The sequence below is a fragment of the Anthonomus grandis genome, chromosome 1 (assembly GCF_022605725.1).
Source record: "Anthonomus grandis grandis chromosome 1, icAntGran1.3, whole genome shotgun sequence".
NCBI lineage: Eukaryota > Metazoa > Arthropoda > Insecta > Coleoptera > Curculionidae > Anthonomus > Anthonomus grandis.
The window spans coordinates 25,810,959-25,836,373 of record NC_065546.1 but is presented as its reverse complement, the minus strand read 5'-3'; the positions used below and the strand labels follow the sequence as shown (position 1 = coordinate 25,836,373).

The 25,415-nt window shown below is 30.9% G+C and overlaps 1 protein-coding gene across 2 annotated transcripts in view; it reads right to left on the bottom strand.

Annotated features, from left to right (window-relative positions):
* Positions 1–25,415, bottom strand: part of LOC126743580 (exostosin-2) — a 174,985-nt gene that overhangs the window by 51,100 nt on the left and 98,470 nt on the right. For both annotated transcript variants that reach the window (XM_050450748.1, XM_050450739.1), the window contains 3 exons: positions 22,916–23,151; positions 2,432–2,612; positions 1,506–1,703 (listed from right to left, as the gene is read on the bottom strand). In XM_050450748.1, the coding sequence (XP_050306705.1) occupies positions 1,506–1,703; positions 2,432–2,612; positions 22,916–23,151 (615 nt within the window). The remainder of the gene's footprint in view (positions 1–1,505; positions 1,704–2,431; positions 2,613–22,915; positions 23,152–25,415) is intronic.

Here is a 25,415-nt window from a genome sequence, read left to right as displayed (position 1 = left end):
GCTTTAGTTGTATATTAACAAAGTGGAAGTCATTAAGGCCTGGGATGTTTCTTCTGGATTCTGCATTTTAAGCATTCTTAATTTTTCTAGCAGAGTGGAATGTAGTTTGATGTAAAATTGCCTGGTGTTGTATACTATAATTCTACGCATGCAGGATAATTGGCAAAACTTTTTAAAAAAGTTATTTTTAGATTCTGTGCCTTCCGGTCAGCAACTATTTTTAGAGGCGTATTAATCCGTTGAGCCGTTAAAAATAATGTCTTAATATGCCGATTATAGTGATAAGAGTTTTTGTGTAGGATGAAATATATTTAAGCATATTTTGAAAAAGAGTCTATAATAGTTAGAAAAAGGCTATTTGCAAATTGAAAGATACGTATAGTTTTATATGGCTTTTGGCTAACAGGAGGGCTTCATAAGCAATTTTATAAGTGTGTTTTTAGTACATATTTCGCAGTTACTAATAATGTGATAGAGAATATTAATTTGCATTTACTAATACTTGAAATTTAGAATGTATATAGTAAAGGCTATGTCCGGTTTGATTATTTCTTGGATTATTTTTAAAACTTAAGTTTCAGCATTTATTTTTGGGATTCTAATAAAATGGTGGTTTTTCCTAAATGGTTTAGTAAATACATGTTTATATTCATTTCCATAATCAATGACAACTCGATTACATGCATAGTTAAGGGGTAGCTCTGAATTTGGAATATACGGGTAAGGACAGGGTTGGGTTGATCTACGTTATTATTATTTGTTATATCGTTCAGTAAACATAAAATCAGCAAGGTTAAAATCACAGAGGTGTGCAACTGATATGTCGGCATTAGGGGAAGTTGATTCAGTATCTTGGTCAGTTCATATTAATTGTTTAATAGATTTAAGTATAGTTTTGTAACAATAAAGCTTTTTTTAAAAGGGATTTCGCCAAAACTGTTTTCTTATTTCGCGGCATATTTACAGACTAGACAGTTATTAGATATTTCAAGATAATTCTGGGAAAAAAGTGTTTTTAAAACTGGACTGGGTCTATCGGTCTTTTCATCGTAATTATAGTAATTCATGTAGTAATAAAACGACTTTACGCGCATCAAAAGTTTAACCATCCGCGCTCCCTGCCGGCTAAACCACCTATCGCGTGGCCCGCGGCATGTTACATGTCATATACATTAGATGGTTGTAAAGTTGCCAACAAACTTGGTATTTCATGGAAATAATATGTTCTAACATGACACAATTGCAAAAGAGAGAACGAAAGACAAAGAAAGAGCGTGCGAGATATGGAAAAATAGTCAGAGTAAAGGAAAGGAAACGGTTTAGCGGGCAATGCTAGCCCTAACAGTTAAACTTCTGATGCACGAAGTCCGTCAATTTTGATTTCATAGAAAAGTGGTAAAAGACTTTTTATCTCAGAATTTTACGGAGAATATGCTATTTCTAAACTCTGGGACACCCATATTATTTACATTACAAAGTAATTTAATTTTTATATAAGTACTCACCAACTATTCTATCAGGAAACTCTCTCCATACTTCAAAAGCAAATTCAATTTCGTCGCTAGTTAGCATTACAATATCATCGTCAATGTGAAGCACAGCCTCAGTCTCAATTTCCTTATAGGGATAAAATCTATTGGATAATTTATTGGCTTGGGTTTTTATTATGCTTATCGGTCTCGATACAATTGGGAATTCAGACACTAAAAATATATTTTTTTAATATATATTGTTTATATTTTAAAAATGAAAACGAGAAAAACATAGACACAATTTTCTAATTTCTCTCGTATCTAATAAATAAAAAAAATCACAAACGTTTATCCGATTACGTAATCATAACATAGGAATCTTTAAACGCATATGTAAAATTTTACTATACTTAAAAATATTTTTAATTTTCGCGTAAAGATTTATTAAATTTAAAGTTCAACTTTTTACATTATCTATCTGATTATAAAAGAAAATAACTGAACAATTAATTAAAAAAATAAAATTGATATTTTAAATACGGATTAAAGCTTTATGAAAATTTTTTCCTAGCCAAAAATTACGTATTTAAAAGTGGTAAATATTTGATTGAGTCGGCTCATGAAAAGAAAAGGAGAAATGTTTCTGCTTTTTTCTGTGTAACCCTATTTTTTTTGGTCATTAGCTAAATTATATTGTATTTCTCAAGAGAAAAAACTCCGTTAAAAAAATTAACTTAAAATGGTAAGTAATAATTATATACACCAAGAATCAATAATAAATAACCATAATAATAGCAGATAATAATAAATAAAACTTAAATAGTTAATTAGCATAAAAAAGTCATCAGACGCGAGAAATAGTTCTGATTATTATTTAAAATTTTAATGATGACTGGCGTATACCTCCGCTTAGGTTATTTAAGAAATAATTATAAAAAAGTAAAGTAACTGACACTTACAAGCCGGTGGATCTTTTTTTTTATTATTCCATACTACCACGATCTTGGTTAGGCTTGGAACTTTGACCAACCTTTCAATTAGGATAAAAAGGCTTTGAATCCTATCATAAGTCAAAATAACAGCCGTAAAACCTGTAGCCTTCGGTGCTGTTGTTGGAAAATAGAGAGGATTATAATTAACCTAAAAATTAATTTGCCAGATTATTATACAATTGGCTAGTCTGCATTAAATTATAAAAAGCATTCACAGGGGAAATTATTTAAAAAAAATAGCGAAGTGTACATAAATTGTAAAATATTGTAATGTAATTTAGGAACATACTTTCTCCAGGAATAGTCCTTTATGTTAGGAACCCACTTTTTATTCTCAATGTCAAAGCTTTAATTTGACTCGTATTGATTATTTCCAAGGTAAATAACAAAACTGATTAAAATGTCATGAAACGCGGTGTGATTTAAAAACTCATGGAACATTTTAGCAAATATTTAGAATTTTTTACATTATTTTTGCCGATGAAGGCCAATCATTTTGGGAGAATAAATTAAATTGGAGCCGAAATGGGGCCCTCAAAACAAGATATACTACTAAAAACTAGACGCTATAAGTAAAAATAAAAAAACTAAAGTAAAACCCTAATCAAGTTGAATTACAAAATATGAGTAAGTAATTTGTTTGGCAGTTTACATTCATGCCCTTTGTAATGCCCCAGACACCTTTGAAAGGCTTATGGAAACTGTGTCTCGTGGAATGATTTGGAAATCATGCTTAGGTTATCCGGATGATGTCATCATAATGGAAAAAGCATTTAAAGAATATTCACGAAGTATTTGTTAAGCTCTGAGGAGCCAACCTGGAACTAAATAATAAAAAATATTACTAATTTTAAAAAAGAAGTTAGATACCTCAGTCATTTAATATCAGACAATGTGTTAAGACTGATCCAGAAAAAGTAGAAGCAATCGAAAATTAGCCGACCTACTGATAAGTACCAGTTAAGAAGCATTCTGGAGCTTTGTACCTAATACAGAAGATTTTAAAGAAATTTTGTTAACCTTACAAAACCCCTACATAAGCTCACGGAGGACAAAATGGCATTTAGTTGCTAAGCAGACTGCAAAGCAGCCTTTCAAGGGTTAACAGCAGCACTGTGAACATCTCCAGCTTTAACGTATCCTATTCTTGAGCATACATATATTTTATATACAGATGCAACCAATATTACAATTGGAGCCATCCAAAAAGAAAAGACATATCTGATAGTCCTTCCTCAAAAATGGATTCCAGAAGTTCTTCAAGCTGTGCTCGGCTGTGTTCGCGGAGGACATTTTGGAGTAAGTGAGACCCTTGGCAACAGTGATAGAAGGGATTTACTGGTTGAACAGTCATGAAGATGTTGAACGCTAGTGCCTACTGTGTGAGCAAGGTTCGTCAAGCAAGGGCCTAAGAACCCGAACCAGAGGAAAAATTATGGAGTATTTTGTTGCTATAAATTGCCTTAGTAATTTTATCCCATTCCAAATCACGAAGCAAGCACGGTAGGTGAATTTGCTGTTTCAGAACTAAATCTGCCGATTTGGGGTCCCCAGAGAGTTACGTTCAGACCAAGTAAAGTACTTTGAGTAACAAATATTCCAAGAAGCATACCAGTTGCTAGAAATCAATAAGAACCGCACAACTCTCTTATACCCTCAGTCTGACGGAATGGTTAAAAGATTTAATCGCACATTCGAAGCTCGAATCCAAGCACAGTTCTCAAATAGAACTGTGTTAAACGTTAAAGAAACCAACTAGGTTACTTGTATACAACCGTTTCTTTTGGAATATAGTTTTTCTATCGACGAGTTTACTGGAAAAAGCTCGGCAAAAGTTGTCTTCGCTGACGAACTTCGTTTACCATTGGACATTATTACTGGGAGACCGAGCAAAAAAATGCAAGCTTGGATGGGAAAACCACTACATGGAAGGCATGTTCACGAGGTTTAACAAGAGTATGTCAACATAGCGGCGTCAAACTACTGGTTGACTTCAGAACAACTTTTCCCAGAAACTGAAGGGTTTCTTGTGGATATCCAAGATCAAGTAATACCAACAAGAAATTATTTAAAGTTTGCCGTAGGTGACCCTACGGAACAAAGTGACAGGTGTAGGTATGGATGTGAGATAACGGAGTCTATTCAATATGTCATCGTTGGATGTCAAACTTTTGTACCAACGGAATATAAATAGTGACATGATCTAATTGCAAAGATACTGCATCAAGAGCTCGCAGAAAAACTAAACCTCTTATTGGTAGCAAGGTACCATATTATAACTATAAGCTGGAACTAGTTCTTGAAAATGAGCAACACAAATTGTATTGGGATCGCACTGTATTTACAGACCAACGAGTAAGTAACAATAGGCCTGACCTAATCTTAATCGATAAAATTTTCCTAACAACCATTATTGATATAGACAACCCTTATTGATATAGTTATTCCCAATCATAACAACCTAAGACCAAAAAATAACGAAAAGATTCCTAAGTACAGGGATCTAGAACAACAGATACGAAGACATGGGAAATGAGAGGTGCGGACAGTTCCAATTATTGTGTCAACAACAAAAGTAATACCAAAGAGCCTGATAGAACACATGAATCTGCTCAACCTTAAGATAATATCCACATCTCGAATCGTCAGAAAGATCATTAGAAACGCAGATAACATCAACTAGTTTAAAAAACATATCTACTTTTAGTCTAAGTTTATGATTTGTAAATAAAGTTAACAAACAGATTCCGATAACATGGAAAGGACTCCACCAGGGCTTTATCCTTCTGATATCTGAGATAAATGAATAATAATAATAATAATATTAATAATAATAATAATAATAATAATAATAATAATAATAATAATAATAATAATAATGTTAATAAGAATAGTAATCATAATAATGCACTGTACTTGCAGACCAACGAGTAAATAACAATAAGCCTGACTTGACTGATGTAGCTATTCCTAATAATAACAACCCGAAAATATATCAAATCGAATCAATAACAAAAAGTTTGTGCCACCTGATCTTAAACTTAATAGTATTAAATTTATATATATTTTTTTAATACTTAAACAAAAATCAAATATAAATCAAATCAAAATAATGACAAAAAACTGTGAATCTCGTGGTAAATTAAAAATTTTAGAGAAAATAGTAATTTTACTGTAAACCAAACTAGGAAAACAAATTTCAACTAAACCGGAACAACGAAAAAGTTTGTGTCACAAATCACTTAATTTCAACGAAAATCCAAACGAAACTTGAAAAACAATCTCAATGAAACCGCAACAAGAAGAAAAGTTTATGTCATATTAAGACTTTAGTATAAGTATAAAGTTTATGCAAAAATGCTTTCTTATAAATAAAGCATTATTTTTATTAATTCAAGATATTCCCAATATAACTCAAATCGTAATAAAAACAAACGACTGCGTATCTCGTGGTATCATAACCATAAATTACAAATTTTAGAGAAAACTATATATACTAAAGGTAACTTAGAAAACAAATTTCAGTCAAATCAAATCGAAAAAGTTTGTATCATGTGAACTTTTAAAATATGCATAAATTTTATTACAAAGCATTTTTGTATAACCTCAACCAAATACGAAATATAAATCAAATCGAAATCATTACAAAATACAGCGAAACTCATGGTATTTTAGAGTTTTAAATTCACGTGATCTTAAAACTTGATATGTTTTAAATTCATTAGAACATCAAATCGAAATAATAATAAAAGACTGGATCTCGAGGTATTATTAACATAAAATAAAAATTTTAGAGAAAATAGTTATTTTATTCTAGAAGAAACTCACAAACAACAAGCCTAGGTATGTCAGGTGGACTTAAAACTCAATATTTTTTTATTAATAAAAGGATTTTTTATTACCTTAAAAAAATCAAATCAAAATAATAATGAGACAGTGAATCCCATGATATTAAAACCATAAATTAAAAATTTAACAGAAAAAGTCATTTTAATCTAAACGAAACTTGAATAACAAATATTGATCAAATTGGATAAAAACAACAAAAAAATTTGTATTACCTGATTTTAAACTAAATTTAACACATTAAAGATTTATACAAAATCTTTTTTTTAATTTTATTAAACAGATATCGAATATAAATTAAATCGAAATAACAGGCTCAGAAGACGGTCTCATCAAAATTAAATTTTACAGAAAAGGTAATTTGCAGGTCATTTTTTTATAAGAACGACTCCTACGACTCCAGAAAGAAAAGGATTAAGAAAAGTTAAAGCAGCTACTTTTCTAGTGGTTTGCCAACAAAAAACTAAAAATTTTTAGATTATTTGACGGGATCAGAGGATCAAGCACCCTCTGAAAAATCTAACGTTAGCAAGCCTAGTGTATTTCTCTTAAATGTTCAATCCTTGAGACATAAAACAAATGAATTATTTCTCTTATTAGACCAGCTAAATTGTCCAGAAATTGTCGCTATAACTGAATGTTGGCTAAATATAAATGAGCCAGTGTTTGTTCAAAATTATAGTACCTATAGTAACCAGTTTTAATGAAAGAAATTTATCCCATGGAGGTACTATGATACTGTCTACTAACAAGGACTTCTCGGCAATAATATTTGATAACCTACTGTTTGAAAAAATATTAGAATTTTCAATTGTCTACCATAAGTAATATGACCTTTATATTGTTTGTATTTACAAAACACCTGTTGCTGATGTAAATAAATTCTGTCAAAACTTACTGAGCTTGATAGAATCTCCGCCTTTAAAAATTAAATTAGTATTATATGGCGATCGCAATATCAATTTTTCCAATGTGTGTGCTGCTCAAGAATCTCTTCAGTCTAGTTCCGATTCCTTCGTTATTGTTATGCATATTAACTCACCTACTAGAATATCTAAAACCACTTCTACTACCATAGACTGTCGCGTCATCTTTTAATATGGAATTCGCTGACTACTGTTTCTAATTGCGGTTTCTCTGATTATGAATCAGTACTAACTACATTTTCTTTAAAATCCAAAAAAATAAATAACAAGCAAATTACGACGTATTTTTGGAGATAAAAACTTTCTAAACTTATATCAATGTCAAACACTTATGTCAAACCACTGATTGGCACTTCCTCTCTGATGATGTCGATACTGAGTTCTCTAGGTTTACCAAGTCATTGTCTAGCCTTGCTCCCCAAGCCTGTCCTCGTTGATTGAATATTTGGGAAGATACGCAATCCTGTGTTTTAAAATGTACTCAGTCGATTGATTGCCGTCCAGTTTCCATTATCGAGTGGTGCTGCCGAAGTGGCAAATCCAGGAACGATTCATTTAAGCTGCTGGCTTCTTTGGGTGTGGTTTTGAAGGACGTTGGAATCTCCGGTTACGGGGCCGAGTTGGTTATTTTTTTAAGACAAGAGGGATGCGCCAAACTACGTTTTAATTATTTTTTTTTTTAACAGAAAACACCTCGTGTGATTTAGGTGGTCAAGGAAGGGATGATTGATTTACTTAAGGGTGGGGGCGTGCTGAAATGTCTTAGAAGTTAAATTTATAAACAAATAATTAATTACTTACCAATACATGTTTATGAGACAAAAATTAAAAAAAGTAATAAAAAAATATGTAAGAGAAATTAAGATATAAATAGGTTTCACGTGAATATAAAGAACAATTAAAATAATTCGTAAGACTTAATATCTATGATGATAAAACTTCTTAGTCAACAATTATTTGTAAAATGTAACCTATATTGTCATGTGATTCAATATCTGAAAAACTGTGCAGCGTAGTAAATTCTGTACTAAACTTTTTTGGATGAAAAATATTGAAAAAGAAATACTTTTAACTAAAATTAAAAACAAAAAATTTAAAAGGGTTTTTAATGAGGGTGTTAATAGCACTAGATAAAATATGGAAAATAGGCCACATTTTAAGTTGCGATATAGGCATATCCTTAACTACTAATTGTTACAACTATACTTAAAACTAGAAAAAGTTATTAACAAAAAAAAAACAAATATTTTGTTTAAAGACCCCATATCACGTTTATACACGATGTCCAAAATAAGGAAGAGCAGTATGGAGATCTCGGAAACGGTAAAAGATACGAGGTGGTATAATTAGAGGAAAGGTGTAGAATATAGTTCCTTTTTATGATAGAATATGATAAAATCCAAATACTGAAATTTGGCAAAATCGTTTTAAATTTTTTTCTGGCGTATTTGAAAATATGTTATAAAATTATTTAATAAATTAATACTTTTTCAATAGGGTATCTTGTATTTCCAATGACTATTTAGGATCACCCCTATAAAATTATATGACTTTCGCTCACGGAGCTCTTAGCAAAATTACGTGTTAGAAATGCAAGTGTAATACACTGTTGAAAAAGTAATTAAAAGGGTTATTTAAAATTGCAAAGCTCTAATATGGCGCCCATAAGAAAAAACAAAGTGGTCATTATAATGGAAAGTATATGCGGGGTGACATTTGGACAGGCTTACATATACCACTAAAATCTTAAATAGAAAGATACAGGTCAAATAATAAATCATCTGGAAGCTCTTGAAAAATGCTTTCCAATGATATTATAGGGTGCTACAATTTAGAAAATTCTTCTGTGTTTATCAAGAAAACCCATAAATAAAGACACATTTTTCAATTTTTTATTATTATTTAATTAAATGTTGAAAATGATGGATATCGATATACTGGCATGAATCAATTCAAAATAGAAAGGTACTTATATTTCTTAAGTTCAATCCCTATAAATTACAAATACTGCATGAACTTGGTGATGACAACCCGCACAGAAGAATCCAGTTTTGTGATGATTTTAATTTTTGTTTAATGATTACAGCAGAACCTCGACTAATTTATAATTTTTCGACTAAAATATTTGCTGAGTGTAACTGTTTAAATGAGCATGTTAATAAAAAACTGTCGTTATTGATCAGAATCCACACGTTTATTAGAAGAGCATACCCAGTACCCCAGAAAATTAATGTTTGGGCTGGTATATTGCAAGATAGTATTATCGGCTCAATATTTATACCAGGGAATTTAAATTGCCACATGTATGCTGAAATGCTACAGAGGTCTGTCGGACCACTAGTAGTGCGGGAACTAGAAAATCAGAGGGCTTACACCGAAATTTATATTTAGACCAATGCATACTAAAATTTCAACAGGACGGAAGACCTTCTCACTGTGTATAGGTCGACAAAGTTATCTGAAGCTTAGGGGCATAGGTGGGACGGGAGGTAAATAGGCCGTCCTCTTGGCGAACTGTTTTTTATTGTTCAGAATTTTTAAAATAACATACATTTCATAAAGTCTCATAAACACGTGTAGCACAAAACAAATAATAAATATGTCTACGCCTCTGTTTGTCGTAAAGGACCTCCTCCTAAAAAACCTGACGATGACGTAAAATACCTACGCTTCGAACACCTCTGGGTTGGGGGTCCAATCAGTTTAAAATTGGATCAGCGCGAAACGGCTATGATTGTGCAGTTCTAGTAACGGAGCCAATCAGATAACCTGTCGATCGCGCGCCGCACCTCTACTGTGCTATGTTGTCATATAGATATGCGAAAATAGTTGTCATAATCAGCATTGGTTTAATCCGAATCATTGCCAATCCATTATAACTTTTTTATTCAAATTGAAAGATTGAACCTACAAAAAGATAATATTTCTTTTTTAGTTTTTAGAAAATTGATTAGAATATAGAATGAAATAATGGTTATATTAAATTAAAAAAAAATATTGTGTTTTTAAGGGACCAAGAGGACAACTTCGCTTTACAACTTTTAGTACGCAAGTCACGTCCCATAAATTTGTTTCGAGACACAGATAAAGTTGTCGAAGAATAGTTCCCGTTAGGCAATGATTAAAATCATCATTATCCTAACCAATGCATTGGAAGCAGAGGGTCCTATTGAATGGCCACCTAGATTTCCGGACCTAGCACCTTTTGACTCCTTGTTGTGAGGTCACTTAAAATGTGTGGTTTTTCAAATTCAACTGAAATCACTAGAGCAATCCAGCATATAATAATTCAGTTAGTCATTACTTATTTTTATTTCAATATTTTGTATACAAAGTTATTTTTCTAATTATAATTAGCCTACGACAAAGCCAAATAGAGCTATATTCAGAGAAACGTTTGTAAATGTACGTCAAGAATTTGAAAGTCGGCTTTATTATTGCCTTCAAAATAACGGGAATCATTTTCAAACTTTAATTAAATAAGAATAAAAATTAGAAAATAGTCTTTTTATTTTTTTTTTTTCTCAATAAACAGAGAACAATTTTCTGTGGTTTTCTATGATATCATTGGAAAGCAGTTTTCAAGAGCTTCAAGATGATGATGTATCACTCGACCCCATTTCTATTTAAGATTTTTGAGGTATATCTCACCCTATTCAAAGGGTTGTAGATAAGAGTCAGATAATATGGTTGTTTTTGTTTCCCCTTGATTTTATAAAAACTGTTTTAATTGTTTTTTTATATTTAGTTTATCGTTCCTAATTTTTTTTAAATTTATTTATTTATACAAAAAAAAGAACCACAACACCAAAATATATAAATGAATACACATCCAGCCCTACACGTACACAAAAATCTAACCTAGATGAAGAGTTCTTTAAGTTGTATGTTTAATTTGAGTTATGTTTTATTTAAGTTGTTCTATTTTCGAAAATAAAGTTTTTACATAATTTTTTAAATGTTTTGAATCTCTAATCACTCTTAATGTTATTTGGAATTAAATTCAAAATTGTTGGTGCTAAAAGATAGTAAAAAGATCTCTTGTTCAAATTCATTTTAATTTTTTGAGTAACTAAGTGTTTATTTACGCAATTTCTGGTATTATAAGAATGCGTTACATATTTTTTTTTCATAATTTTTTTTTTAACACATATTGAACACAGATTAATCGAACATCAAAAATATAACTGGAGTATAACAGATTTGTTGAGTAGAGCTTATTTTTTTCAAACACAACTTTTAATATAGTTCTGCACTACGTTTAAGGAATTTAAAGAGTTTTGATACAGACCTCCCCATACAACACATATCTGATAAGTGACTCCACCAAGGATTTACAACGGACATTATGTACATGTAGCTTTCGAAATATACAACGGACAACATGTACGTAATAGCTTTCGAAAAGATGCTCGCTCCATTTTAAATGCTTATCCACTGTAAAAATGATAAAAAATTATAAATAGTTAGTAAAAGAAGCCTCTTTAATTACATCTTCGTGTTGAGTATCGTAACCTACATCTAAAGAATGGAATGTTGGTGGGTTTTCTTCAGTTGAAGAAAATGCAATATATTGTATTTTAGATATGTTGAGCAAGAGCTTAAATGTGTCTAACCATATTTTAATTTTACGAATGCCCACAATAGTGCTTCTCCTTACTTCATCCCGAGTTTTATCTGAAAAAATGACTGGTGTGTCGTCCACATAAGATATTACAAATCCGTTCACAATTTTTAGATATGTTAGTGAATTAATATACAAAATGAAGAGTAATGGGCCCAGTACGGTTCCTTGAAGAATCCCAATCTCCACTTTTAGGGGATCACTCAAAATATTTTCTAGTTTTCAAAATTGTTGTCTACTTGTTAAATAGTTTCTCAATAAATTTTGCCCCGTGCCCCTTATGCCGGACATTGACAACATATCAAGAAGCCGGTCATGGGGCACGGCCTTTGCCAGATCTAAGAATACTCCAATATGCTTTTTATTATCGTCGAGTAAATTTATAATTTGTTTAGTTAGCTGATAGAGGGCGCCTGTGGGACTAGATCTACTAAGAAAACCATATTGGTGTTTAAATATTAAGTTTTTTTTCTTTAAATATAATAATCTGTTTTTAAGGGACTTTTCAAGGATTGATGATCTGTTAAATCTGCCGTAGCACATACGATTTGATTTGTCGAGCATTAATTTTTTGTTATTTACAAAAATATGATCAATATACGTGTTAGAATCTAATGTTACCCTTGTGGATTGATTTATATTCGATACATAACCGAAATGACCAAAAAGGGATAGATACGAATTTGCCAAATTATCTTCTTTATTCGATAGATTAATATTTATATCGACCAAAAAGATATTTAAATCAAGGTTTGTCCCTGCGATAAATACTCTTCAATATTATGAAGAAAGAGTTATTTGTCTATATTAGATCTGTACGTGCACATTATATTCAAAGTACTGTTATCCTTTTTTAAAGCAATTTGGCTAATTGTGACATTAGAGTATTTAAGCAAAATGTGATTTATACCAGCAAATGAACTAGATTTTATATAAATTACAATACCATCATTCCTATTATGTCTAGCGCTGTTATAAAACATATTATATTCGGTATTATTGATTGTCATAAGCTTTAAATGATTCAACCAATATAATAATGTCACTAAAATTCAATTTATAAGTTTCTAAGTATACCAATAATTCATTAAAGATTTTATGAATAGATCTAATGTTAAAATGTAAAACATTAAAAAAGCTGTTTTTAAAATCATTTTGGTTTGCAATTTCATTAATGTCACCATATCCTGTTGAATTTCTGTATACAAAGCTTTTAAATTTTCCTCTTACTTTTTTCCTTAAGTATTACTCTTACTTACTTTTAGTAATGATAAAGTTCAAACGATTTTATTGTTGATATAAATTAAAAAATAGTCTGATGTCCTTATTAGAGAAAATACATTATTTGATTTACCAGTTATTAATTTGAAATATTTCTTTCTTATCGCTTATTTCTGATTTATTCTTTTTCAAAAAATATTCACAATTGTTTTCACACTTTATTTTCTCTACTAAGATTTTTGCGAAACATTTGGAAACATTACATTAGAACACCTTTACAAAGTTACGGTTTTATTTGAATTATTCCATATATTTAGACCGGAAAAAGTAAAACTACTTATATTGCTTGTAGATACAATTTCGGAATAACAGTAAGTTACATTTTTATTGGCTTAAATATCTGAAATTAAAACCTCATGGGTCTGACTACTATCATCCAATTGTAAAAAGTTTTGGACATCTCCTTCACAAATTCCACTGCTCAATGATTTTTGCAATCTATATTGTTACATTACAAAGTAACTCGAAACTGCTGAACACTTGGCTTTGCTTTGTATCTACTTTGTATTTCTTATTACAGAAGCCTAATTCTAGGGAATCTTGATTAAGGTGTATAGTTAAAACATACAATAAAACGAGTTTGTGAAATATTCAAGTAAAACAAGGACTGAATTAAGAATTTAAATAAATCCGTAAATGCAGTGAACATATTTTTTTTAAATTATTTTAAATACTTCAGTTAAGCTAAAATAATTAAGACCAAATTAACAAAAAAAAAACTTAAATCTGAATTACTTTAAACAATTCATGATCAATAAATCCTTAAGTACACTAATTTACTTGAATAAGTATAATACATCCTTTATAAAACTACCTCTGAGGTATTGATTTAATACTTAATTAAACAGTTTTAAATTTGCTTTTGTAAACCCATATTTTTATCCTATTTTTTAAATGGATTTCAGATCATAAATAAGCTACCTAAAAATTGTAAGAAAAAAAATTAACCAAAATAGTTGCATTCATAGGTTAACTTGGATTCAATATTTATACCTACATATTTTGTAAAAATTTAGTGAACAAAAAATTTAATAATCTATAAAAGAGTTTGTCCTGACTGACTGACTCATCATCGCAGAGCCCAAACTACAATAGCTAGAAACGTGAAATTTTGCCAACGGGTTCCTTTTATAATGTAGGCACCGGATAAGAACGGATTTTTCGAAATTCCACCGATAAGAGGTAAAAAATGGGAAAATTGTTACCCGTGACCTCGAGGGGGCGTGGCTTCGGAGTTTGAACGGAGACTGCCCGCACCAACGAGTCGCAGGCATCAACTTAAGAAAAAAAAATTAACTGCAACAATGTTTTTTTTATAATGTAGGCCCCGGATACGAACGAACTTTTTGAAATTCCACCGATAAGGGGTGTTAGCGATATGATAAATATCGCATAGCGGCATAAAACTGATTAATAAATACAATTGAAAAAGTGCCTCTGTATTATTTATATTTTGGTAGACATAACAAGGCGGGTCCATGCGAGACTGATACCCTAGAGGTGACTCGACTCAGTCTTACCGCTCGCTCTGCATCTAACGAATCATTTTTAAGATTATTTGTGTCTTGGTTTTATAATAATTATATTATACTAATCGCGCCCCTTGACCTCAAGAAAAACGGCGTGGCAATTGTGGGTTGCATGTACAATCATTGAGCCATGGCTTCGGATTTTATTTTTGTGTATTGTGGGTTGCATTTACTATTATTGAAGGCCTTCTTCGACTATTATTTTTATTATTTTTACGCGAGCAACGCCGCGGGCATTCAGCTAGTTATATATAAACCTTTCCAAGATATCATACTTCCGTAGAACATTTGTTTTAAGTAGTTTTGTTTTGTATGTTTTTATGTAAATACAATTTTTTTTAAATTATTTTCGTATATTTACTGATTTTTTAGCAGTGTGTTCATTCAAAATCAAAATTATCATCAAAAAATATCCATATTTCCACGTATTTAAATTCACTTAAAGTATTTGATTTAGACACTGGGATTTTAAGAAACTTACATTATTTACTTAAACATTATTATTTTTGTTTCTTTTTATTATGACGTCCCCTATAAACAATACTTATTTTGATTTGTTGCCAGCATAACTGTGTATATTACGTAGGAGAAGCAGCTTCTAATGATTGATTGAAAAATATGAATTTATTATCATTACCCTACTAATAATAATAAATTCATGTTTATCACCCAAAATGTCCACTAAAATTTAAATAACCCTTCGAAATACACCTGTTAAAAACATTAGTAGATATTCACTCAAAGCGCTTGAGTTTTCAGGGCGAATAACGTAAAGCAGGCAGACAGTAACTGTTAGTACACGCCTTTGGCACAATTCTCGGTCTCACAGAGAGTGACGCGATGATGTCGCCGTACCATTGTCGGGTACATTTAAAGGTAGATTTTCGAAGATAAGGTTGCGCATCTTCCCAAATATTCAGTAAACTCTTTCCTCTTCGCCCTGTCAAAAACAAACATAACTCAGGTCTACTAAAGGCTTACGTTTATCTACAAAGTATATGCGCTTATTATCACACTTGAAGAAATTCTCAGACCCGTCTTCTTCCATAGATATGTAAACTACAAAAAAATTTATCAAAAAACCATACGGGCTGCCAACGATATTATTATAATAAGAGGCTGGCCAAAGCAGGTAATGTTTGCAGGGAACCATGGTCTATTGTAAATGACCTAAGAAATATAAGCCTTCTTGGTCTGCCTCAATACTTACTTCACCTGATTCTCTTAATAGTTATTTTGAAAATGTTGCAAAAAAACTTAATGAACACCAAAACTCTTTTTTATGATCCACTTTTATACCTCCCTAATAAAAATTTATACAGTATCTTTTTTACGCCCATAGTATTACCAGAGCTTCGCAGTACGATAAATGACATTAGAATCAAACATCATCTGAGACAGATGAACTTATCCTAAGAATGTTTTCAAATCTGCCAGAATGCACCTTAAATAATCTTATAAATTTAACAAATAAGCCATTTCAAAATGGAGCTTTTCAAACTGCCTGAAGATAGCAATTATTGTTCCCCTACATAAAGGAGGTAATAAAGAACAAGTTTTCAACTATCGTCCAATTGCACTCCTTCCCACGTTATCTAAGATCATTAAACGTATGGTTAAAAAAATGTTTCTATCTTTTCTGTTTAAATATAAAATACTTATTCCCCATCAATTTGGATTCTTGAGAAACAAATGCAATGTGGCATATGCACCAACGATGCTATCTTTTTCCTTTTTAGTAGACTATACTTCTGCCTAAACAACGATCACTTGACAACAAAAATTTTCTTTAAAGCGAAACTGCGTAAATCATATCTTAATTCATAAATTAAAGCATTACGGATTTAGAGGAACCCCTTTCAAATGGTTTAAGACTTATCCTAATGAAAGAAGTCGGCTTATAAAGGTTAATATGACGACCTCTTCTTACAAGCCAACAGAATCTGGGGTGCCTTAAGAATTAGTCTTGGTTTCCCATTTTGTTTTTAATGTCTATAAATGATATCGCAAGTAACATCAGCGGTAAAATCTATCTATTTGCGGACGATACAAGTTTTACTTGGAACAAGCATATTAAAATACTACATAGGACCGTATGAGATGACTTAGTCACCATTAAATCGTGGTGCGATTCCAATCTTCTTTGCCTTAACGTTTCTAAAACAAAGGTTTATTCTTACAAAAATACGTTGAATCTTTTGTATTTTATAACACCAGTTTAGACAAGTCCTTAAAATGGGACATGCACATCTATGCCTTATCCAAAAAATTAAGCTCTGCATCTTTTGCACTTAAATCGGTTTCCAGGGAATTAAACTTGGCAAAGTCTAGATCAGTATATTACGCCCTTTCTAAGGCGTATCTCCGATATGCCCTTCCATTCTGGGGTACGTACTGTGCGACTCAATTTAAGCGCTTAATTAAACTAAAAAAAAGAGCTGTTCGTTATTCACTGAGACTAAATAGTGGAACTCCCTCAAGAATTCTTTAAAAAATATAAAATATGAACTCTTTCTTCTTTATTCATATTTGAATCCATTTGTTAATTCGCAGGCATGTATTAATATTTACCGAAAGGCCATCTCACAATTACCCACTTAGGAGTAAGAAGCATTATCCTTATCTTCCAATCCCACGGGAAGAGTTAGTTAAAAACTCTATTCTATATAATGCAAAAAAATGCACAAAAAAAAACAAAATTATTAACATTATTTATTCCTAAAACTGCTTCTAAAAAATAAAGCGACAACACCGGAAGCTTAAGCACTTGAGCCATACACATAGTGTCATCTGTCAAACGGCTTTTTGTTTATATTCGGGATTTGTATATTTTCTTTCAGTTTTGGTTTAAAAAGGGAAAATATTACACTTTAGTGTTTTTTAAATTGCTCGGATAGCAAAAACTTGTGTCGTTTGTGCCGCATGATGAGAAAAAGGCGATTTAAGCCGATCTTTTCACAAGTAGGTACCAATACTTTCATAACATCACATCACGGGGCTACCATCATCATAAACGTAGAATCATAGAGAAATGAATATTAAAAGAGTGTTTGAAAGGTAGCCTAAATTGATCATCAAGTTTTAAACCTTAACCTAAGATATTTAGTTCGGTTAGACGGCATCGAGGGCCAACTTCTGTCATAATTGTCATTATTATTATCGATTTTCTTTCCTTCCTTGCCATCACCCACCTTCGCATCATCGATCGTCGCCATTGCTTATTCCTTTTTATTTGGGCGTCCATTGGGTGTGTTCTTTTGTTTTTTTCTCAACAAAAAATAGTTAAAAATGTAGCTTAAAGTCATTAAAGTGTAATTTCATCATATAGGCAGAAGCTTTTTTGTTGTTTTATTGTGTGGTTTCAGATCCCTAGGATGGGGTAAGTGCAATTTTTTTTATCAAATAGTTTTCACCATGTTGTAGGTCACCTAAAATTGTTGTTTACCATTTTAAAACTGCCCTAATAATGTCATCACCAGGAAAATTAATTTTTAAATGCAAGGCACCCACTTGTGACAGACCAAATGACAGGCAGATTTCTATGACGGATCGGTATTACAGTAGACTATTTTACCGACTGTGACAAATGTCAATTATTTTAGTTCGGTTAGACCGCAACCGCACGCTGCAATCGAGTTTAGGGTAAAGATGATGCCTACTTGTCACTATGGGATTGAACCCTCTCATACTTTTAATTACTCTATGCGTAGAATAGGGGATCTTATAGAAATAAATCTAATAAAAACTTGTGAAAAGTGTGTTAAAAAATACAGCAGCACTGGTTAAAAATACAGCAGCCAATAATTCAGTTAATTTACCAAGTGATTTACCCCTCAAAGCTGCAGAGGTAGCCTTCCTGGAGAGTACAAAAACTTCTTTAGCTTCCAAAATGGTATATAGTACAAACAGTGAAGCTAATATAGACAAGTATGGATAATTAAAATAGATTACTTTTCTTGATACACCAATTTTTGTATAATTACAGATCTGATCATTCAACATCAACAATAACTGCATCTGAGGTTAATAGTTCTACGGTAACCGTGGGGTCTAGGTCAACAATTACTATTTCTCATCCAAGCCGTTTTAGTTTAACTGCTACACATTCCCTGACTCCGATAAGGAAAAGGTAAAAATACACTCAAAATAGACACCCATATAGCATATTTAAAAATTATTATTTAATTCTTTCTCTAAGTACAAATAAGAATTTTATGCCATGTATCATCTCATTCTATATATCTTATTTAAAAGTGATATAGTATTTTATTGTGTTATATTCATTTAATTAAATGCAAATAATCATTAAAATGTGTGTTATTATAAAGAATATTTATTTATCTTAATTGATCAATTGGATTATCATAATACACTTTTTTTTTCTTTTTATTTTTGTTTTTAGACTTAGATGTAGATGTAGAGGTATGTTCGGAGAAAGATATTAATTTAATAACATTAATATCACCACCACATAAAAAGTAAGTTTTTTTTTTGATATAATAAGTTCATATATAATGATTTAAAAAATGTATACATTTCAATTTTGGTAATACTATATTTTTATATACTTATTATTTTAGGGTAAAATTAAAAAAGTTAGTCGCCAAATTATGGAAAAAAAAGAACAAAAAATTAAAATTCGAAGATTGCATCAAACAAATTTGCGCCAAAGAAATCGAATTAGGTGTCTCAAGTCATTATTAAAATACTTAAAAAATAATAACATGATATTTTATTTGACTTGTAAAAGTACTTGTTTGTATATTACTACTAATAAACTATCTAATCTAATCTATTGTACATAGTTTTTATTCTTAGGTAAGCTTTGTTTTTTAGTATAAATTAATATGATATAATTGGTATTAGGTATTATATAGGTCAGTGTCAAATGTCTCAAAACCATTGTACAGGCTAAATACCCATAATAAAAATCTTATAACCTGTAAAAAACCTGCAACTCCTTCACAATTTGAACATTTCACATTTTCCTTGTAGTTTTAACTCTTTCCGCTGGAGCAATACTGTCCCTTTAAAAAAGTCAGCACCATAGAAATATATATAATGTGATATAAAGTAAGTGATGTAAAACTGAGTTTTGTTCAATATAACAGTAACAATAAAATTTTGCAAAATGTTAAAACTTTTTATCTTAAAACATGATTTATTGAGAAATCTATATTATATTAATAAAATATTTAATTTCCATAAAAATGCTTTTTATTAGGACCTTCCTCTATTGAAGTCCGTTAAAAAAACACATAAATAGCTCATAAATGGTAACATTACTTATACTCAAACTCTCCGGGTGGTGCGTCGCCGAGCGGAACATAGGAAAAGCCATGTAAATTTTAAGGGGGTCAATTATTGGCTTCCCTGTACATTTTATAGAAAAAATGTAAGATAACTTTTTGAAGAGACCAATCTGGCGAACCCTTGTGCAAAGTTTCAAAAAATGTTAATAAACAAATCTTGAATTATTCAATTAAATGTAATTGCAAAATTAGCAAATTTTCGGTTCGGCAAAAAGTATAGTTATTCTTTGCTACTTCGAGTTAAATTTTATTGGATCCTATAAAAAAAGGACATGATTTATTAGCATTCAGTTTTAGACTGTGATTTTCAGCATATTCAGAAATGTTTTAGAAGATCATTATTCAATTGTGTTCGGGAAAGAGGTAAGGAATTGGGACAAAACGGCGCACGGTATTGCAACCAATGGACAAACGTCCCAAATGCAGGTATTATTTTGTATGCTTTCAGATATCTAAATCAGTAGGTTAAATCTCTTATAGAAAGATCATCTCCTCCAATAAGTCTACCAACAGAGTTGGTACTGATAAACCTCATTAGTTGTACTAACTAGAGTTTAATCATCCATTATTCTAAAACTAAGCTTATTATTAATAACGTTGGTGCTAATATTATTCTGACAAAAACGAATGAGTCAGTAAAAATGCTCAGAATCATTCATAATGAAAAAATCAGGTAAACTATTACAATGAGCAAAGTAGTTGTTAAGTATATTAACACCATTTAAATTAGGAGAAATTTTCGAACCTGCTATGTATAATTAATTTTTTTTCAGTATTCCAAAATCTTTACCCTTTATTTCTGATAAACTTTTAAAGTAAGCATTCTTTTTACGGATAATTGCATGTTTTGTGAAATTTCTTAAATTAGGGTAGTAATTCATATAATTTTCTGTTTAATACTTTAAAATATCTTTTATGAGCTTTATCTCTTAATCTAATAAGTAATTTAATGTTACTGATGATCCATAGAGTATAAGGCCTATATGGTATTTTTTTTAAATTCCATGGTGCATGTTTATTAATTTAATTTTTGATATTAGTATTAAAAATATCTATTTTAACATCAATATTATTTGTGTGATAGAAGATTTCCCATGGTAACTGAGAAGCTTCTTGTTCAAAGAGAGGATTGCTGATAATATTATAGTTCCTATATCTTATATATTTAATTTTTTCTTAAGGTAATATCATATTGAAAGTGGAATTCACTAAACAATGATCTGAGATTGTATCTGAAATAGGTAGAGAAGCAATTTGATATAAAATTCATTATTTGTAATAATTAACTCAAGAAGACTAGAAGTATTATTAAATGTACAAAAAAGAGTCGGTTTATTCACATGTTGGGACAAACTAAATGTATGAAGGATGTATGAGGACGATACAGATATACAAATAAAATGTCCTGCTTTTGAATTGTTAATATGACTAAATGAATTCGCATGCCTCAGTAAAAATGTCAATGTCGACAATTTGTACTTTAAGATTTTACAAAAATGGCAACACCGCCTCCCCTACCCCCTTGTCGATCACTTCTAAGAAAGTTATAGCAATTAATTCCATATGTACTTGAACAATGCTTAGAAGAGGGCCATGTTTCCGATAACCCTAAAATATGAAATTTGAAATCATAAATATAATTCATTAATTCGTCAAACCCTGTATTGAGGGATCGGATATTAAAGTTTGCTACTGATAATAAATGGTTCTGGGTCCCTAATCATTAAAGTTAGCCATCGTTAAGTAGAAAATGAATCAACGCACCCCTATCCCAGTGGCCCAAAATATACAAACAAAAATATAAAATGCATTAAATAAAAAAAACAAATTGCAATGGTGAAAATGCAGTGAAATGAATTCATAAATCACACCTCGTGAAAAGCGCCCGTAATAATTATAACATAATCCATACTTAAGTACGACGTATATTACCTAAATAGAAAATAAAATTAGTTATCCATAAGATTATTCTATTTGATATGTTAAATATGTATGATAAGTAGATAAAAAATACAAAATACCTACAATACACCAATAACATCCTGCCTATAATAAAATATCCATATTCCTGGAAATAAATCTTATAAAGTATGATTAGAAATACTCATACTAATCTATTGGGAATATAAGTAATTAAAAATAAAAATAAGTAGAGGGATATTGTCACTTAATATAAGTTGAAATATAAGAAACCTAGATATTTGCGAATAAAACTATTATATAAGATTAAATTTAAAAAATTACCCAATGTAAGTCATAAATAAATTTTAAAATCAATCAAACCATAACAACGAAGAAGTTTGTGTCACGTGATCGCAAAACTTAATGTGTATAAAAGTTATTAGAAAATATTTATTATTACATTAAACATATACTACATATAAATCAAACCGGAATAATAAAAAAGGACTGTGAATCTCGTGATATTATATTATATGTTTAAATCGAAAATTTTACAGAGAACAGCAATTTTATTTTAAACGAAACTTAAAAAACGAATTTCAATTAAACCGAATAAATGGAACAACGAAAGATTTTGTCCTGTAATCTTACACTCGATGTATGATAAAGCTGTTGTTCGATTTCTATTTATCTTTTGGCAAGCCCGCACCTTCTTTTTTGTGCTGTATTATAGCACTTATGTAAGTTATATTTTATAGGTCTTTAAAAATTGTTTTATACATTTATGATAGGTTTCTATAATAAAAGATTAGAGAAAACACCTATTTCTGCATCCTCCTGGTGTGCCAATGTTTTATTTTATACAATTTATTTGAAAGACGATAGGGCAGAAGATGTCTTGGGGTATAATTATATGCTGGAATAACTTGGTCTATACGTATTATTTTATCTGTATGCTATCTTATCCTTTCTACGATAATGATAACATTACCATAGAAAGCTTATAGATATTTTATAAAAAAATTACTGACCTCGCTAGGCAATAAATTTAGATCATCATAGGTCCTGGCACGATGTGGAAATACTCTATCCTGTATAATATCTAAGGTATTTATAGCGATGTTACCCATAGATGAAAAATATTTCCTATATAAAAATATCACAGAATTTCTCATTTGCACGATTTTCTTATCCGAAATACCGTCAATTACATCCATAAGAGTATTTAAATTGGCCTCCATTATGAATATGGCAGCACGATTCCAATCTAAAAGTTAAAAAATATTAGATAAGAAACATTTAAATAAACCTTTTAATTAGTAACTATTAAAGAAATAACAGGTATGATAAAATAACATCATTTATACATGTGTACAATCATATGATTGAATTCAAAGCTCCAAAGCTTTAGCATAGCAAAGAATTTAATTTTCAATTATCGATAATTAAAACCAAGGTAATAAATAAATCAAAAAATGTTTAAAAAAATATGTGGTAGGGAAATGGTTAAAGTTAAATCGGGCATCAAACAATTCATTTTAATTACCCTTTATAAATTTCTAACTATAGTCAATCAGGTATGGAACTCCTACAATTCCTGAAGATCAATGACAAAAATATACTTACAAAAATATATACGTCCCGGAATTGGTAGGCAGATTAAAACAGGTTACACGAAAAAAAGGAAGGTTTTGCTTAAAAAAAACGCTTCCTACATCTCTATAGGTATTAGCTTCTATTAGCTTTTAAAGGAATTTAACAAATCTTAAAATAAACGTATTAGAGACGTATCTTGATAATTTCCTTTCCACTGACGGAGTACTATCAACAGGTCCTGCCGTGTCGCAGCCATCTTCCCGAACAACTAATTTCCCCAAACATTTATTTCATTTAAATTAACTTTAATTTAAAAGTTATCGAACCGATAACTAGGGTTAACTTGACCTAATGTCGATGGTTATGTGTACCGGGTGGCCAAATAAGCGAGGTAAGCGGCTGTATCTCAGGACCTGTACATCTGGCCACAATGAAACTTTTTTTATTATTATAAAAGTGACCATGAAAAAATTCTGGAAATTATTTTTAAGTTCCGTATTTCACCACAAGAGGGCGCGACTAAAAATTAAATAAAAGAAACGTCTTTTTCTCCGAAAACTTAAATATTAACTTATACTTTTGATATTATTTTTAGTAAGCCTAGATAATTTGCTATAATTTTGGTTTATGAATTATTGACGTACGAAGGATAGTAGGGGTGGGGGAAGCTATTGAAAGTGGAATCATTAAAATCGGTGTAAATTCTAAACCACTTATTCGATTTGAACAATTCAAAATTTATTTGTAAGATAAATGTAGCTGCTTTAAAAGTCTGTTCTCATCACTACACTATAGGTCCTAATAAAACCGCCAGAGGGCGCAATTGGTAATAATTCCAGTTTTTTCATTTTGCTCCAAAAATTCAAATTGAATGGTATATTTTTGACATCGTATTTAAAAAGTAGATAAAATTTGCAAAAATACTCCGAAAACCGCACGATGATATCTTTGCTTGTTTTAAAGTTATAGCGAATTAAATTCTTTTACGCACCGAGTCCAAACTTACGTACCGTCATCTAGCGCTCGGCCTTAGAATGTCTAGTTGACGTATTAGACGGCCAGTTTAAATCTTTTTTCAATTTTCTTTGCTCGATTTTTTGTAAAATGCCTTTGACAAATAATGAAGCTGTGGATTTGGTTGCGGTTTTCTTTGAGTGCTTTCAAAATGCAGCAATAGCTGAAAGACAGTATGTCCTTCGGTATCCAGATCGCCGCCATTATGGCAGAAGAATTTTTCCACGGTTGGTACAGCGACTACGCGATGCTGGGAGTTTTAGTCGGCCCAAATTTAGGAGTCGCTCTACTGGAAGAACTGAAGAAAACATTATTAATGTGTCGGCCTACGTAGAGTTTAATAGACATATTGGAACTCGTGCGTTATCTTTAGATTTGGGAATAGCTCGAACTGCTGTTCAAAATATACTTAAAGACCACAGGTAATACATCTTTTTATTATAATTTTCTTCTCGAATATAGGCATTTCTATTTATTTTAAGGCTACACCCTTTCTATATAATCCTACACCAAGCTCTAAACGAACATCATTTTGAGCGCCGAATTGATTTTTGCCAATGGATACTAGCAATGATTCGCGAAAACAGGGATTTTTTTGTCACAGATTCTGTGGATCGATGAAGCCACTTTTTGTAGCTATGGGAAAGTCAAGAGGCATAATATGCATTATGGGTCGGTTGAAAATCCTCGTTGGATGCGAGAAGTCCAGCACCAAGGCCGCTGGAGTGTAAACGTGTGGTGTGGCATTATCGGAATGAAAATTATTGGTCCTTATTTTTTTGGCACATTGACCGGTAATGTTTTTTTGCATTTTTTAACAAATTCCTTGCCTATTTTAATGGAAGATTTGACATTGGAAGTAAGACGGACCATGTATTTCCAATTGGACGGGTGCTCCGCACATTTTTCCCATGTGATGCA